Genomic DNA, 18,395 nt, shown 5'->3' on the forward strand with positions numbered 1-18,395 from the left:
ATGAGATTGCCAAAATCTGCCTTCTTTTTTGTGGACAAGAGAAACTATCAAAAGATACTGCCTGGATTTATAAAGCAGGCAAACAGAGTGGAAACAAGAAGAGGTGAACAAAGGGGATAGGAGAACCTAACTGGATGCTCCAGTAACTGCATCTCATGGAAGCTCTGGGGTCCAGATTTTTCATATAAATGCCTTCTCAATGGGAAAAAAGTGAAGTGAAGCCAACTGAACCAACAGCTGGAAAAAGCATGCCCTTTAGTGCCTCGACAAGAGTACTAATAAATGGCAGAGGCAAGGGAGTTTAGGTTTCTTGCTCTCAGTCTCTGTCATGAATAACTCAGCCACTCCATATCAGTAAAGCTGATCTCCCCTGTAAACAGAAAATGTACCTGACCTTGTGGCAGGAAGTTCTAGCAGGAGCCAGCAGCTGCAATTGTCAAGCCAACCAGTGTGCATGTACACCCATGCAGTTCTGGCACCTCTGCTCAGCAGCTGTCCTCAGCCAGAGTGTGAAATGAATTCTGGTTAAGACACCAGCAGGTGAAGGTGCATTAGTGTCTACATGAGGTTTCTGTCAACTGCCCGGTGGCAGCAGAAGTCTTACTCAACTCAGCTGAAGTAGAATAGCTCTTTCAGGAAAGCAGATGCTTTTGTTGCCACAGAGTGTGAGGGAAGGATTGCAGAATAGACTATTCATGACAATCCATAGAGAAGGACAGTGAATTGGATGAGAAAGGACATAACTTCTATGTCAATGATACTAAAAATGTTGATAGCATAAACATTTTGCTTGCCAAATGAATGAAACATGTTGAGGGGAAAGCACAGAGGTATGAAAAGCAAAGCCAAGACCCACAAAAAGAATGTCTTGAGAAGAATGTCTTCTTAAGCCCTGAGCACAGAGAGGTAGTTAGCTGTGTTACTCTGAAATCAGTCAGAAGGTAGGGTAGATATGCACCTTTATAGACAAATGAATAAGATAGATATAGATATATCTTATTTCATTCATATAAGATATATCTTATTTCATTATATATATATATATATATATATATATATATATATATATATAAAGGGCTTAGTCTGTCTGTCTCTGTGTCTGTCTGTAATGCTCTTGGGGGGCATAGCTCCTGGCGGGGCATGGATCCAGCCAGTGCTGCGTCAAAAATGCCTGTCAAGAACGATGTGCAGGGCATGGCTCCAGCAGAATGGGCCAGGTGGATGCAGAGTGAGGCAGGAACAGGGGTGGGTGGCATGGGGCCAGACATGGAGCGGGGGATGGGGGGAGGTGGAGTGTAGTCGGATGCGGAGTGGTGGCAGTGCAGGGCAGGGGGTTCAGGGGCACGAAGCTGGACATGGAGTGGGGGGCCAAGGGGGACAAGGCCAGACACAGAGCTGGGAGAGGGGTGGCATGGGCCTTGAGTAATCCAAAGACTACCAGCCTTGAGTAGTCCAAGATAGATATAGAAGTAGGTGGTTAGGATAGTTTTGCAGAACTGGATATCTGGAACTCCCCATTTTAATCTGGCTTTGCTCCTGACTCACCATGTAGCTTTCTATAGCTTGTTTTACTCCCTGCCTCATTCCCTGACTTTAAAAAAAATAATACTTCTATTTACTTATTATTGTGCAAATGGAGTGGGAAAGATGAAAGTGTGAAGTCTACTGATGAGAATGTGGCTCACAATAGACTGGGGGCTCCCCTCAGCCTCCACATTTGGAGACAGAACAAACATTTTAAAAGCTGACAGGCTGAAGTGTGATACTAGCTTTGAATGACAGAACATCTTTACTCCTTCCAAGTGAGAAACAAAGACAAGAGAGGAATGAAGATAAAACAGACTTCCTTCAAGAAGGAACAGATGCAACTGTCCTGCAATTAACCACATTTCAGTAGTGCATAATCACAAAATGTTCTTTAACAGGGCCTCTGAAGTTGGATGCCTCAATTTCAAATGCCCAACTGTAAACAACCCAGTTGCCCCTGAGAAGGTGCCCAAAAACTGAGGATGTCTCTACCCTGCAGATCACTGTATAGTGTAGACACATCTGCATTAGCCTTGCAGTAGCCAAGTACCAGAACCAACCAAGTTGTAGCAGCACAGAACTCTGCACAGGTTTGATTCACCCTGCCACTTCTCAGGGGCATATCTACACATGTGCTTTACTGCAGTTGACTAATTAGCTCTGCAGTAAAGTGTTACCATCTACACATGCACCAGAATTAGGGTACAGTACATTAATTTACTCCATTATAGGATAGTACTGTCGGGGCCATATACTGTCCTACAGTCATGTAACCACGTGTGATTAAATGCACATGTAGACAGTGACTGTTGGGTGCAATTTGCACCTGGTCAGCAAGGTCAGCCCTGCCAGCTGGGAGGAGGGAGCCTGTAGGGCATGGACCCAGAACCTCATGCCTCAGCCAGCCCCTCTGCTGCTCTCCACTGCCATGCAGGGCCGACCCCTATGTCCCCTGCCAACCTGGAACTAACTACTCAAACTGCTGCAGTCCCAGGCTGGCAGCAGGCTTTCAGGAGTCAGCCCTGGGCTCTGGGTGGTAGTAGAGGGCCTCAGAGGGGCTGGCTGGGACATGAGAGTGCCAAAACTGCAGAGCCATACGGCTGACCCCCCGAGCTCCTTGCCAGCCCATAACTGCTCTGCTTCAATTCTAACCGCTGCAGCCCTGGGCTGGCAGCAGGCTAGGAGGTCAGGCACGCAGCTCCATAGTTTCAGAACTCTTGTGCCCCACCCAGCCCCTCCATCACCCTCCACCACCACCCAGAGCCTGGGGTCGACTTCCCACGCCAGCTGCCATCCTGGAACTGCTCTGCCCCAGCTCTAACTGCTGCAGGCCTGGGTGCACATGTAAACGCTGCACCCAGGAGCTGTGTTCTCCAGCCTGAACTGCATGAGATCTTGGAGTGCGTGTTTAAAGCTAAATTAACTGTCTCTACACTGCACTGCACTCTGTTGTTTACATATATCTGGAGGCATCCAAAATCAGTGACCACTCATGACTATTTGACATGTAATGCCTTCAAGCATTGCCATGGTAGTAGTGCCTTCTCTCTTCATGCGTTCTACTGTATAGCTAATTGTAACAGCCAGAAATGACCCCACGGCGTGGATCCACAGGGAAAAGACCTTATACAAGCATAGGAAGTGATAACGGTCCTGTGCTGTATGTCTTACAAGCAGGATTGACAAAAATATAAGTATTCTAAAATATTATGTTGCATATAGTGATTCCCCCTTTGAGACAGGCAGTTGTTGCCATGGATTATTTAGTTAACTTGTTCTCATTTTTGTCATGTAAATGTCTTAGGGTAAACAAGAGCTGTGACACAGAACATGATATTTGGTACAGTACATCAAGCATCACAAAAGAGAATATATAGAAGGACCTGATTCTGGGTCATTAACAGGACTCTACTACCTTACACTTTGCAGAGTCATTTTTACCTATCAGAATGGGTGTGACACATCATGAAATATGAAACTCTCGAAGTTGATGTTGCTCTTGCTCAGGTGTAAATGCTTGTACAAGCTTCAAGGCACTGAGAACTTGAAGCAATTTGTTCAAGCCTGCTCTTCAGGACCTTTTCAACAATGGTCAGTACTAACTCTTGAAAGGGTGTATCTTTTTCCATCTTCAGACCAGGGGCAGATCTAGAGGGGGCATCGTGGCATGGTTATGCCGCCCTCTCAGACCATACTGCAGGAGCAACAGTGGGGACTTTAATTAAATTGCCAGCTAGGGTAAGCTTTCCCTCTTCCCTTCCCCTCCATGTTCATTTGCACATCCCCTCCTGTCCACTCCTATTTCACCACCGTTGCTGATGGAAGGGAGTCAGGCTCAGCTGGTGACAGCAGCAGCAGCAGGCAGTGAAGGGGCAAATGGTAAGGGACGGGAGAAGACATGCAACTGAGCATGGAGGGAAATGGAGGAGGCTCTGAGATCAAGGACAGGATTCTTACCTGACTTGAAGACTTAAAGTCCATGGCTGTTGCTCCTGTAGCATGGCCAGCCTGTCCTGGTTGCTGGGATGGAGAAGGAGGGAACTGAGACCTTCCACTCCCTAGGGGTACCAGTCGCTGCTCCTGCACCTGCCCTTTACAAAATCCTAAATCTGCCCATGGCACTAACCTTCAGACAAAAGTTAGTGAGCAGCGGACATGGAATCATATATGCCAACTCTGGTACAACGAGACATACTAGTCATGCTAGCTAATTCATCATCACACCCTCCGTTAAATTTAAGAGACTGGATCCAAAGCCCACTGCAGCCATTCATTTTGACCCAGGCCCCCAGAGTAAATTTACTTGTATTATGAGGAGGGGAGTACTAAATAGAAGTCTCCCAGAACTCTCTTCCTTCATACAGGTTTGCTGAGGTGACTATGTTTTGAACAATCATTACATACCCTTTCATGTGTAAAGAGTAGAGTCTTCTGTTGAAAGGGACAGTGCCTAGAAGAGACAGTGTACCATTCTTTGTTTATTGTGTACCTGAGATTTGCTCAGTTTACAAATAAGAAACAGCTTATTGTAACCTCCAGTCTTGTAAATGCAACTTGAGCCCTGACAGCTAAGTCAGGTCCATGCTTCTTAGGTCACAGCATCAGCAATAATAATCCTTCAAATCAAATTGTGCCCTCATTTACAGTAATGCAATCTCACAGTCTCCAAATTATACCCTCAAGTATACTGTAAAGGTACTTAAAGATCTTGAAAAGGCAGTGTAGTCTGAGAAGGGGAAGGTTTTTGCTTACACACCATTTTTTCTGAAAATAGTGTATCAGCTGCATGTGTGCAGTATTCATTCCAAGTACTTACTGAAATTAATAACACATAAGCTGCTTCAGATGCATTGCCAATAACAAGTTGTCTGTGTATGCTGAATTCTGGATGGAATGGAGGGTTGGACATTTGCGAAGATGAACTGTACTTTATTTCAATATGACTGAATCAGTCACTGGATTTTTTTTCCAAGCACTTAGGGCAGGATTTTCCTTTCTGCATGGAGTTTGTCTGTACCTTAATTTTTACCTTAATTCTTCTTGATCCATTTTGAATTGGGTTTATTTGACTCACCAGCTATACTTAATGAAGAGGAAAATTCCCTGAGTCAAGCTAAAATAGCTATGTCATCCCTTTCTTACTTATCCCTATGTGTAGTGCCCTGTTTTTCCCCTTTCTGGAGCAACTATTCCTATCTCCACCTGCTCTTTCATTTCCCAGAGATGTGCCAGTGGTTTTCCAGACAGTAGCTCCATTAACTACTTGCCCTTTATGCCACCCATTTCATTTTTCCTTTGTATAAAACTCTGTTTAAAATCATTTTAAAAAGAGGGTGGAATGTCACAGAATCATAGAAAATTAGGGTTGGAAGGGACCACAGGAGGTCATCTAGTCCAAAGCCCTGCTTAAAGTAGGACCATCCCCAACTAGATCATCCCAGCCAAGGCTTTGTCTAGCTGGGTCTTAAAAACCTCCAAGGGTAGAGATTCTACTACCTCTCTGGGTAACCTGTTTCAGTGTTTTACTACCCTCCTAGTGAGAAAGTTTTTCCTAATATCTAACCTAAACATCCCATGCTGCAACTTGAGACCATTAGTCCTTGTTCTGTTGTCTGCCATCACTGAGAACAGTCTAGCTCCATCCTCTTTGGAACCACCCTTCAGGTAGTTGAAGGCTGCATCACTATTTACTATACATATACATGCCAATACTTAAAGCATGACTCCTGTCTTCAACAGTTCTGTGCTTGCATGAGTTTTAATGCATCTTTCTCCTAGCTTCCTGAGGAAAGGAATCTGTCATTTGTTTGGCACAAAACAGTCCTCTTATTGTTCAGTGTCATTTACATCTACAACACCATGTAAATATCTCAGGGATCCATCCCTTGGTGACATTACCTGGATTTATATGGCAAAAGTAATGAAATTTTGGACTGTAATGCAATGAATGGATTATACAAACCCCTAAATTCAGTAGTTCTTTTTCAGGTCTGACAGTTAGAATGTAGATACTATATTTTTTTATTTACTAATCTAATTATAATCTAATACGTGCATTGCTTCATTGTATTTTTGTGCAAGAGATATCATAGGATCATAGGAAAATAATGGCAGAAGGGACCTCATGAGGTCATTTCATCCAGCCCCCTGCTCAAGGCAAAATCATCCCTGACTAAACCATCCCAGCCTAATGTCTGTCTAACCTGGTCTTGAAAATTTACAAGGCTGGAAACTGACTGCCTCTGGTCTTGACCATCTTCTCCTTCTCTAGTTCTTCCTTAAACAAGGAGTGAGATGGTCACCTATATACAGTAAAAGCTTTGTTATGCAGTATGAGAGGGGTAAGGGGGGTAACGGTTATCTAAACATTCCAGTTATCTGAGTTGGGGGTTTTGGTCAGACATAGGTGGGGAGAAAGGATAACTTAGATGAGGATTTCAGGATGCTGAAAGTCTTGATCTAACAAAGGTGCCTAACTCAGGAGGAAAGGAGTTGCAGAAATCTGGGAAAAAGATGGGATTTCAGATTAATTTCTCTTTTCAGCATTTCCTCTTGGCTAGATTTGGCATTTCTCTATACTGACGAACCAAGGCACAGGGCAATGGTGAATCAGTGCCAATATACTAGTACTTATACAGCCCTATAATTTTTGTAAAACTTTATAGTGTAACAATGACCTGTCTGAAAAAGGAAAATCTGAAAAAGGAAAATCCTCTTTCTGCATTTAGCAAGAATGAAGCATACATATAAACACAACATGAACTTCATAAGCTTAGATAGGCATACAGGATAAACAATTATCATATTTGGCAGATGCAGCTGGATCTATACGTACAGAACTACCAGAACCAACAAAAACAGGTAACTTTGATCTTGCCGTCCTCATAGACTTAAAACGACATAGGTGGGAGTTTCAGGCTCACAAGGTGTAACAGACTGGACTTATGATGTAAACTGTTCTTGCCCATGGCAAACAGATCATTGTTCTTTGGATTCTTATTTACACAAAGGCCACTTTAAACTTCTTTGGCAATGGCAAAGATAAAATTGACTAATACATTATTTATAGTTAATTTAAAGCATCTTTGTATTGCCAGGTTGATGTAAAGCAGCCTTAGTGAGAAGAAAAAACAGGTTTACAATTTTAGCTTTAACACAACACAGTTACAGGTACTTTAGAATTGATCTGTCTAAATACCACACTACAGCCAAGTGGACCAGGCACTGTGTCTTCAAACATGCTGAGCTATTCTGCATTGGCTGCCTCCTAAAGCAGAAACTGTCAGTAGTAGCAAGGAGCTCAACCAGAGGGCTGGGCACATGTGGCTACATTGGTTCCAGTTCAGCAGGCAGCTGATCACAGCATAGCAGGCAGGGCTGTCCAACTTCTAAGTGGCCAGGGGCTGCACGTCCCACGGACAACATCAACAGGCCTGTACACCCAACAGGCAGCACTAAGGTAAGCCATAGGCATGCAGGCTGCACATTGCATAGACACCCTCCTCCACTGCTGCACTGTCCAGGTGCCCCTTCCTGCAGCATCGTGTGCCTGTGTGAGCACACCCACACCCTGCCCTGTACTGCAGGCCTACATATCCCCAGCCTCATTCTCAGCTCTACACACTGCCCTGAAGTGCTCTGCCCCCTGGCAGAGGTACAGAAAGCAGAAGCCAGCAGAGGGATACTGGAGTAATGTGGGGAGTGGTGGCCAGGAGGGAACCAGGGGGGCTGCAACTTATCCCCTTGTGGATCACATACTTGCAGAAAGAGCAAACCTTTCCAGCATTTAAGAACTGAAGCAGAGACCTTAACAACTTGAGCAAATTAAAGACAAGGCTCAGGACAGGATTGGTTAACAACAAAAGATCCCCACCTATGCACTTGATGGTACAAGTGGATTGCATTGGGTAGAAAGAAGGCTATTTAAAAAAAAAAAAATAAGGATAAACATTTCAATGTACTTTTGATGAAGAGTTCACATACCAAATGAATCAAACTGATACCACATATAGCATAACCTTGAAACTTCAGTAAGCTCTCCCAGCAAATCGTCCTGAATTATTTTATCTTTTACATTGCTTCCTATTGTAATTGAGACAAAATTTCATTTATGGACATGAAGTCACATGGTAATGAATTAATCTACCTTAATTTTCAAAGATACTTGTCTTTGAGTAAACAGCAATTAATGTTCTTTTTCTTCCCTCCTGCTTCTCTCAGTGAAGCTAGAAGTCTTTACAATTTAATGGCACGAGAAGGGATGACAACAGCATACCTTCTTTCTTTCTAATATTGTATGATATTATACATACAGACACTGCTCTCCATTTGGTAAGGGTCAGTTTTGTAATGGCAATCTAACACTAGAACACTGTTTTGTTTTTTTTCTGTAAGAAATAACACCAACAACTTAAGAGAAACTGAAAGATAGGGTAATTAACATTTATCTACAGAAAATATGCATGAGAAGTGAAAACTATTACAGACTTTTTACAGCAAGTTAAAAAGGCAGCTTGGAAAAAAATAGTGGTTAAAATTATCTTGATTTCTTTAATTTTAATGAGTTCAAAGAAGCTAAACAAAGACACAGAAGAGTTGCACTTTGCTGTGTACAATACAGTTTAAAGTTTTATACCTGAGCAAAAGAAATGTAACTATTAACTACAACATGCAGAGTTAATTGGCTAATGTATGCAAACTGAGGATACTGGTACTAGATTACACTTCGTTTCTAATCTTAGAGTGTGAAAATGGAAAAAGCTTCACAACAAAACGTGCAAGACAAAACCACAAACACTAAAAAGCATATTATCATAGCAGCCTTCCTAAACAAATTATCTCCCACTTTATTATTGTGGAATAAAGCAGGAACAATTCAAAGCCTGTAGAGGTAATAATACTTTAGAAGCTTCAGCAGTACCTGAAAGACCAAACATGAACAGCTCCCTCAATTTAAAAAGTGTTCATGGACGACCCAAGCCTGCATTCACTACGTGCCCAAAATTGCCACCCGAAAGCATTGGTCTATTTAGCTATTTCTAACGCAGAATGAAATGTCTGTGTGCACTATGAAAGCAGGATCAGGCAGGGCCGGCCTTATGGGTGGGCTATGTGGGTAGTACATGTACAAACACACACACACCACACATGCACACACACGCACGAGCAGCCAATGCTTATAGCAGCACTCTTCCCCCACCCTGGCCAATCCCCACCCCAGGCAGGAGGAATGGTGCCCAGCCCAGCCTGCTCCCCACCTCCAGCCACTGCGCAGAAGGAGCCAAGCCAGGCACATGCGAGCAGGGTGCCCCCTGCTCCAGTCCGCTTGCCTTGCTCCTGCACAGCAGCAGCAGTGCCTGCCCACCCATCTGCCTGGTAAACCATGCTGCTCCACCTCCCCGCTGGACTACACCCTGCATCCCTGCCCACCTGCCTCTGCGTGCAGCAGTGTCACTGACTCGGGGGTGGGGGGAGCCAAAATACAAGTTTGCCCAGGAGGCCATTTTCCCTAGGGCCAGCCCTGGGACCAGGTCCCAGATTTAAAATTTTCTTTTCATCTTACCCTCAGTTAGTTATAAGGAAGTATTTATTATGCCATGTGATTTAGAAGAAACCAGATTATAATTTAGGTAGAAACTTCACCTTTCTCAGCTTAAACTCCATTTTTAAGCTCCCTCTAGAAATTCCTTATTTAAATTACTTAAATACAAGTAAAAAATAGCGGTATGTTCTCTCTTTAAGATAACCCTCTTTTTTGCAGAGCAGTTGAAATGGAGAAGAGACAGAAAGCATGAGCTTCAACAGCAATTCCCAGCCTTCCTCTTAAAGTGTGCCATGGTCTTCTAAAGGACTCCCTTTTCTCTCTTTGCCAGGCTTATAATTTCTACTCAGCCAACTTCCAGTTTTGACACTCCCTAGGAAGAAACTGCTTCCTTAAGGCAAGAATAACACACACCTCTGCCTTTCTCATGACTGACTTAGAACAAAAGGAAAAATTCCTTTAATCGCAACACAGACAGTCATGGACAACATCTCTCTTCTTTCTTTGGAGTTGTGTTATTTTATATGGTTGATGGCAAACCAACTCCATAGGAATCATACAACAGATGCTTTATGTTAGTTGCAATTTTCTTCCACCTTATATGATTACAAACTACACATTAACAATTCATCTGGCAGAATGGATTTATCTCTATGTCCATAGTGTATTCATTTCCTCTTTTAAACCTGACTTCTTAGACATTGGTAGGTTGTGTGAAAGGGCCTCCAGTGCAATGACTCTTTTTTACTTCTAGGTTCTTCTTGACTTTGATTGCTGGTGATACTTCAGGATGAATGGAGTCCAGCCGCTGCTCACACTGGAATGCTGTGAGAAAGGCCGTCCTGTAGTTGTTATTCATCCAGCCATAGAGAAGGGGGTTAGCAAAAGTCGAGCACATGGCAATGACATGAAACACTGTATAGATCAGTTTGTATTCTTTTAGATTTAACACCTTGCTATCAATATCACTGACCAGCTGGAAAGTGTGAAAGGGAAGCCAGCTTACAGCAAATACCACCACCACACACACCAGCATCTTGGTGGTTTTTCGCCGCCGTTGGTGATACTGGTCATTCCCAGCCGCAGGGCTTACATGATTCTTTAGTTTGGTCCAAATGCGTATGTAGGCATAAGAAATGATTGCCAAAGGCAAAACATATTGTATAAGGAGCATGGAGACACTGTAGATGGTGCCATAGTTCAGCTGTCCTTCATCAGGCCACTTTTCAGAGCAGACCACAATTTCAAAACCAGGAATGAGCTCAATCAGAAAATACTCACGGAAGATGGCCAGGGGACTGGCTAAGAGGGCACTGACAGCCCAAGTGACCCCAATGATCAGGAAGCTGATCCGCTTAGAGATTTTGCTCTCTAAATGATAGACTATACAGCGATGCCGATCCAAGGCAATCACAGTCAAAGTGACAGTAGACACATGTACTGCAAGACCTTGGGCATAAGGCACCAGGTGGCATAGTTGTGGTCCCAGTTTCCATTCTCCTAATAGTGTGTAAACTAAGGTAAAGGGCAGGCACAGTGTATTCACCAGCAGATCAGCTACTGCCAGGTTGGCAATGAAGAAGTTAGTCACAGTCCGCATGCTTTTGAACTTGATAACCACATGGATCACCAGGGAGTTGCCAATCACCCCCAGTAGGATGATAGAGCAATAAGCAAAGATGAGTATGATTTGCACTTCAACCAACATGGTGCTGTCTTTCAGTTCTGGTTTGGGGTCAGGTGCCAGCTCACTTAGGGGTGTGGTGAGTCTTGGCACGTATAGCCTAGTGAAGAGCTCCATTTTCACTTCATCTGTCTGGTTTTCTTCACCCAGCGTCCCCATTGGTCCCATCCTTGCAGCAAGCTGCACTAAACAGTACAGCTGTTTCTGAAAAAAATCAAGAATGTATAGGAAAGAAGAGTAAACTGAAGGTTGCACATACAGAATTTATTGGAACTGTACAGATGAAAATACTTAGAATTAGCTATCAGATTTTGTGGTTGCTAACATAGTCTAGTCTAAAATAATACAATAGCTAGTTTAGGAGGAAAAAAGGCCGTTACTTCTCATGCTTTATAGTACAAATATCATTAGAGAGAAGAATTAAGGAAGGCGTTTTCCCAAGATTATAGCACTGCTCAATTAGATGAACTGTTGAGAGGTTATGCCCTTCTCTGAACCTGCATATATTGGCCACTATTAGAGACAAGATATGAGACCACAATAGATGGGTCAGTGATCTATTCCAAGACAGCAAATGCTATTTCCTTATACCTAAAGTTATAATTATGCCCTCCTTTATCCTACATCCTAGAATGTTTCAGAATTAAAATAAGATCTTTTGCCATATGTTCAAACTTTCTCACTCCTATGAATATGAAATCTTTATCTGAAAAAATGGGACAGGTTTCAAATACATTTCAAGGACAGTGGCGCCTTAAAAACTGCAAAAAGATTAAGATCCAACTAGGCAATGCATTCTTTGTTAAAAATAAGTGCCTAAAATTTCTAGTGACTTCTGCACAAAACTTTCATGAATACCCACAAGAATTCTACATGTGGATAAATGATACTCTACAGCTGAATAGCAGCACAGCGAGTTTCTACACTCTCACTAACAGAAAGAATGACAAGTGTTTCCGAAAAGTATTTCTGAAATTCAGCTTTTAGTTGTATATTATTATATTTCATCATATATTATCATACCTCTATGCTAATCTATCCTAGCTGGACTAACTCCAAAAGCTTTTGTTCAAGAAAGCTAGTGTCACAACTGCACACTATAATAAAAAAGCCAAGAGAGTGGAAAGAACAGTAATTATCTGGATTAGTTACACCAACAGAGCTCAGCCTCTTAGAGCAGCAGGCCAGGGGATTAAGAACAGGTCTCACTGTGGGCCACCACTCCCCTCTGGTGGTTGTAGGAGAGGAAGAGACAGGGAATGTAGGTGGCTGCCAGTGTCAGAGGAAGAGAAGAGGGGAGGGAGAGGAAAAGACCTTAACCTCTGGTAACGCTGTCTGCCTGCCAAAGGGAGGGGAGGGAGAGAGTAAACAGCACCTGCTGCAGGGGAGGGGAAAGGAAGAGAGAAGGGAGGGTTGTGAAGTGGAATCAGCAGAAGGATGAAGGGTAGAGAAGGACATGCACTGATGCTCCATGCCAGGTGGCAGATCCAGTCACTTCGGGGGCCAGAGCAGTGGTGAGCACCACTAAACTATATAATCCATTAACATTGAAATGAAATCAAGAAACAATTAAAACTGAAATATAAGTAATATGTATTGTAGAATGTCTGCAAAATCTCAGTGTTTCTCTCCGTGGAAGTTACCACCCAGGGGCTCTTTTCTGATCACAATGAAAGAGAATAGTCAGTCAGACCCTGCTCCTATTGAGCACTAATATTCCACTGATATCAAAATCATACTTCGGTTCCTTCCCTGTACATACTAACCAAAATTATGTTCAATCACAGCTATGCAGTTGTATGGCCTCAGTGGACTTATAACTAAGCATAAGTTGGAGCACTATATTTCAAGAATGTAACTGGTAACTTGTAACTTGGAGTAACTGAAGCATAGATAACAAGCAATTTCAGTACCCAGAGGAGAGGTAAGTGGGGAGGAAATTATGCTGACCGCTGGAGAACAGGTAGGGAAGGGGAGGGGAGGAGAGGGGAGGGAAGGAGAGTTTTACTTGCCCTGGCTCTCCTCAACTTGGGCAGCAGCTACTACTGCTGCTGCTGTATCAGTGTGGATTCAAGCTGCTCCTACTGTGAGACAGGAAGCAATGCAGACTAGCCCATGGTTACTCCTGATACCCCATTTGCTCCCCCTCCCCAGGATGCAGAACTATGCCCCCCAAGGCAAATCCTCTGTGGGGGGCATCATTCAACACATGGTCAACTGGTGCCTCCTGGGTCGGGGAGTATACCCGCAGAAACTGCCGGCAGTGTCATTGGCAGGGGAAGAGCTGGTGAGCATCTGCCAGCAGCAGGGATGGCCCTGTTAGGGGGGCACATTGAGCACCCTCAGATTTCACCACCGGTGGTGGGGACGGCCCTGTCGGGGGGGGGGGGGGCACATGTCCCCCCCCCCCCGAAACCCCCCTACCAGTCGCCTATGTTTCAACACACATTCCCCCCCAGATACACATGGGGTTGTGTCTGCCTGGCTCCTATAGTCAAGCTGCACAGGACTGTGCTTACCATGGAAGACTCCTTGTGGGAGAGGACTATACTGGTACCCCTTCTAAGCCAGCACCCAGATGAGATGACTAGACCTTAGTTGGAAGAGTAAGCAGGAACTGTGCACCTGCTTTCAGAGTCTGCCAGGAACAATGAGTAAGAAATGGCCAGTTTTGGTTCTAACCTGCAACACACTGAGCAGCACAACTGAAGTATCATTCAGTGTCATCACTTGTTACTGGTAGAAGTGCGGGTATCACTTTGTTTCAATGACAGACAAGCCCTGTAGAAGCCAACTCTTCCCACCTCCAAATACAAACGTTCCAAAGCAATGGGGAAGCAGGGAGAGAACTGTGCTTCCTTGCTTCCAAATGGTTACACCAGCGGCCTTGAGCATAGGTCTGCCTAATGACACAATCTATCCCTTAATGCCTGTGATTTTATACTGATTTTCTTTAGTGGATTCACTACAGCATAGACCTTTCCCCCTCCTTTGCATATAAAAGTACATCTTAGATGTGATTTACTATATTAGCTAGATTGTCTTTATATGTGTTGCTGCATCTTGTGGCTGGTCAAGTAGATGTTCAACTAGTGTTCCTAGTTGAACGTCCATCCTTCCCCCAACAGATGACTTAGCCCTGCACTAAGCATGCATGCCACGCAGTATCACAGATAGAATTTAAATGGAGACCCTTGTGGTTCAAAAGCAGTTCTTGACTACATGAGCTGAAAAGTAACTTCCTTCTAGCTAAGCCAGTAGGAACTGTGCTATGCTTTTTATTTAGCCTAAATTTACTGTACAACAAAAGTAGGTTTAAGCCTGATATATGTGACACTGTTCAGACAGCTGTTCATAGGGGTTCATCCTCAAATCCTTTTTAATGGGATCAGTTCCACAACTTCAGAGGAACTACTTGTCTGAACAACCATGGCAGGATTCGGATTCTAATTAGCATAATATAAGTCAAATGTAAATGATATATTGTATAATTTACAAAGATAAGGCTGTGTAAAACTTCAGAACTCTGCTGTATCTGCCTTTTTCTTCCAAGAATATCCCTATAGCTGAGAACTATTTGTGGATGCTATTAGACTGGAGATTTGATAGAAATCCAATACTCTGTCTCCAAAAAATCTCAGGGTTTTACACTGGGGAACAGGGGTAGATACAGTATATATCACAGAAGGACATTCCTATGGGGGAGGGGGGAGAGGGGTGGGAGTTGCAGGATTTCTGGTCTTTGCTTAATAAGAAATTGGCCAGACTTTGGGGGGAGGCTGGTGGCACTCATCAGTCTCAAATCACTGCATCATAGAGTCACAGAGAAGTAGGGCTGGAAGGTACCTCCAGAGGTCATCTAGTCCAACCCCCTACCTAAAGCAGGGTCATCCCTATCCAAACCATCTCATATAAACCATCATCTAAACAAGAGGTGGGCAATTATTTAGGATGGAAGGCCACTTAGGGAGTTTTGGTGAGCTGTCACAGGCCAGATAAGCACCCACCCCCATGCCCTGTGTGCCAGGCCAAGTCAGCACCCCCTCCACCCCAGGCCCCCAACAGCTCTCCAAAACTCCTTCACTGGCTCTGCCCCGCACTAAGCTGGGCAGATGGGATGGGACCATGGGCAGGCAGGGAACAACATCCAGGAGCAGAACAGGCGGGAAGGGCCAGGGCTAGGGCCAAGGCTGGGACTGGGATCACCGGGGCCATGACAGCACAGGGCCGGAGCTTGAGACAGAGGCATGATCTGCTGCCTGAACGCCCCTGCAGGCACTGGTTCCAGTGGCATGCAGGGAACAGATCACAGCTCTGCCCCAGGCCCCAGCACCAAACTGACACCACTCAGTGATCCCAGGGTCTCCATAGAGATTGGCCTGGGACCTGCGCAGGCAGGGCATGCTTTGTCAGGCAGACGGGTTGGGGCTGCAGGTGGGTGGGGAGCAGCCTCTGGGAGTGGCATAGATGGGCAGGCCTGTGGCTGGAATCAGGATTGCGAAGCTGTGACAATGCAGGGCCAGGGCCTGGGGCAGTGTCACGATCCACTCCTCTCATGCCCCGGCCCCTGGAACTAGCGCCTGTCACGGGGACATGTAGGGAGTGGATCGAGGTTCTGTCTTGGACCCCGGCCCCATGTTGGCACCACCCTGCAATCCCAATCCCAGCCCCTGCCCTGCTTACCTGACACACTCCTGGATGCTGTTTCCCAGCCACCTGCAGCCCCATCCTATCTGCCTGGCCAAGCGTGCTCTGACCGTGCAGGTCCCAAGCTGGTATCCATTGAGACCCTGCTTGCCTGCTCCACCCAGAGCCCCCAGTGGTGGGTGCAGGACAGACAGGTTGGGGTTCCTGGGCAGCAATGCCAGCAGCAGACACAGGCAGCAGCAGGCTGCGTCCAGCTGCTGTGCTTCCCCAGCCCTGCTGTGTGCCCAGGGGCAGCAGGACCTGCCATAGCCTGAACTGCCCCTTGCACTGGGCAGGGCCATGGAACCCACCACAGGCCTCTGCAGGCCATATTTTGCCCACCACTGATCTAAGCTTTACATAAGACTACCGTCAACCCTAACACAACAGAGACTGACACCCTAACCTGCCACAGCTAAAGCAGAGGAACCATGGCTGCCAATGTCTTGCTTCTATAAAACGCTGTTAATATACACTCAAAAGGTCCTGGGTAGAGCATACCCCCGCTACAAAAGGCAGCAAAACCCCCGACAGTCTGTACCAATCTGACCACAGGTAAAATTCCTTCCTGACCCTTGAGTCTCAAATAATTTGTCTTCCTTTCTTGCCCTGCTCTTCTTTCTTTCTTTCTTTCTTTTCCCCACCATTCCCCCCACACACACTACTTTAAGTAGCCTGAAATGTGCCATGCCTGCCTTCATCCACTTCTTTCCCCCTTCACCACTGTTTTGAGTTTGCTTCTTTCAAGCAAACGCAGGCAGGTTTTAAAGCCCTGCAACTCAAGCAGGGAAGACAGTCTGCTAGGATAATGAAGGAGATCAACCGGAGAGGTTCTAGGTGTGTGTCTGCACATGCACTTTAACAGTGGCAACACGTAGGGGGTGCACGTGCACCCCGAGAGCACCGGTGCACCCCCTGACAGCCAGCGTTTCCTGCTTAGGTGATGGGCAGGGGGACAGGTGGGAGCGCTGGTGCCCCCCTGAGAGCACCGGCCAGGGAGTGGGGGCTCCAGCACAAGCACTGCTGGCACTTACAGACTGGCGCAATTGGCTGCATCCCTGGTTGCTGACTGGCCGCCACGGGGACAAGTGCCCCCCTGACTCAAGAGGCACCAGTCGCCCATGAACTTGAATGTGGGTTAGCCTACTTTAACACACATTAAAGCCTCACAAAAAACCTGCTGTTTATCTAAGGTGCTTTAAAGCAGGCAGATGCGCCTTCTCCTAATACCTCACAACAGTGGTACTAAATGTAATGCCCGTTAATGAACGTGTAGACGCGGCTAGGCTGCTAAGGGGGGGAGCTGGCGATGAAGCAGGCTCTCCCCAGGTGCTACAGAAAGCGCCTCACTCTTGGTCTGACCCGAGGCGGGTACCACGGAGCATCCCGTCTGAGCCCGTGGGGTGGTCTCCCTGCCCTGCCCGCTTCCTGCCCCTGGGCTGCCCGGAAGGGAGGCGGCAGCTCTCCCCAGCGGGCCGGTGCTGAGGGCGGAGCGGGGAGACTCCCGCAGCCCCGGCTCCCGCTCGACAGCGGCTGGGGGAGAGGAGCCGGGCGCGCCAGCCGCCTCCCCGCGCTGCAAAGGCACTGAGGGACCGTCCCGCGCCCACCCGCGGCCCCGGACTTACCCCGCGGCTCCTGCTCCCGCGCGGAGGCTGCCGCGCTCTGGCCGAGCCCTCGGCAGCTCGCAAACTTTGCTGCCCCGCCCGCGCCGGGGGGCAGAGCCGGGCGGGGCCGCCCCTTCCCCGCGTGCTGTGGGCGGGGAGAGCGCGGGGCGCCCCAGGCAGCCGCCAGCCCCTGCGCTCCGCTCTGCTGCGCGGGGGTCGGCCTGGGGGAGCGGCTGCCCTGCCGCCACCGCCCCGCACCCGCGCTGCCTTGTCAGGGGCGCCCACCTGCCGCCCGCCCGGCTACAAGGGGGCACAGCTCTGCCCTGCCCTGCCGGGCCCGGGCGAAGCGGAGTAGAGGGCAGGGTGGGCACAGCGAGATGAGATAGATAGATAGATAGATAGATAGATAGATAGATAGATAGATAGATAGATAGATAGATAGATAGATAGATAGATAGATAGATGTGTGTGTATATATGAGCTTAGAGAGAGAGAGAGAGATCTCTAAGCCCATACACACACACATCTATCTATCTATCTATCTATCTATCTATCTATCTATCTATCTATCTATCTATCTATCTATCTATCTATCTATCTATCTATCTATCTATCTATCTATCTATCTATCTCAGGGGTTGTCAACAGCAGGTACACACACCCCCTGGGGTACTTGAGAAGGGCCTAGGAGGTACACGTGGGCAGGGACAGAGCGCCACCACGCACCATCCCTGGCGCTGCCCATCCTGCTGGACACAGGGAAGCTCACACACACCATTTGCGACTCATGAACGACTCGTGCCCCTGGCGGTGGTGAGCAGGCAACGGCAGTGACAGCAGCGGCCATCAGGGA

At 46.4% G+C, this 18,395-nt stretch overlaps 1 protein-coding gene across 1 annotated transcript; it reads right to left on the bottom strand.

The window, feature by feature from the left end:
- Window positions 1-8,553: 8,553 nt before the first annotated feature.
- Window positions 8,554-17,658, bottom strand: NPY2R (neuropeptide Y receptor Y2). Its single transcript, XM_006262117.4, has 2 exons — window positions 17,564-17,658; window positions 8,554-11,456 (listed from the first exon to the last, which is right to left on the bottom strand). Exon 2 carries the CDS (start codon window positions 11,418-11,420, stop codon window positions 10,263-10,265), a length of 1,158 nt encoding a protein of 385 aa, XP_006262179.1. The 5' UTR covers window positions 11,421-11,456; window positions 17,564-17,658; the 3' UTR covers window positions 8,554-10,262.
- Window positions 17,659-18,395: the final 737 nt, after the last annotated feature.

This window comes from Alligator mississippiensis, chromosome 2 (assembly GCF_030867095.1).
Source record: "Alligator mississippiensis isolate rAllMis1 chromosome 2, rAllMis1, whole genome shotgun sequence".
Lineage (NCBI taxonomy): Eukaryota > Metazoa > Chordata > Crocodylia > Alligatoridae > Alligator > Alligator mississippiensis.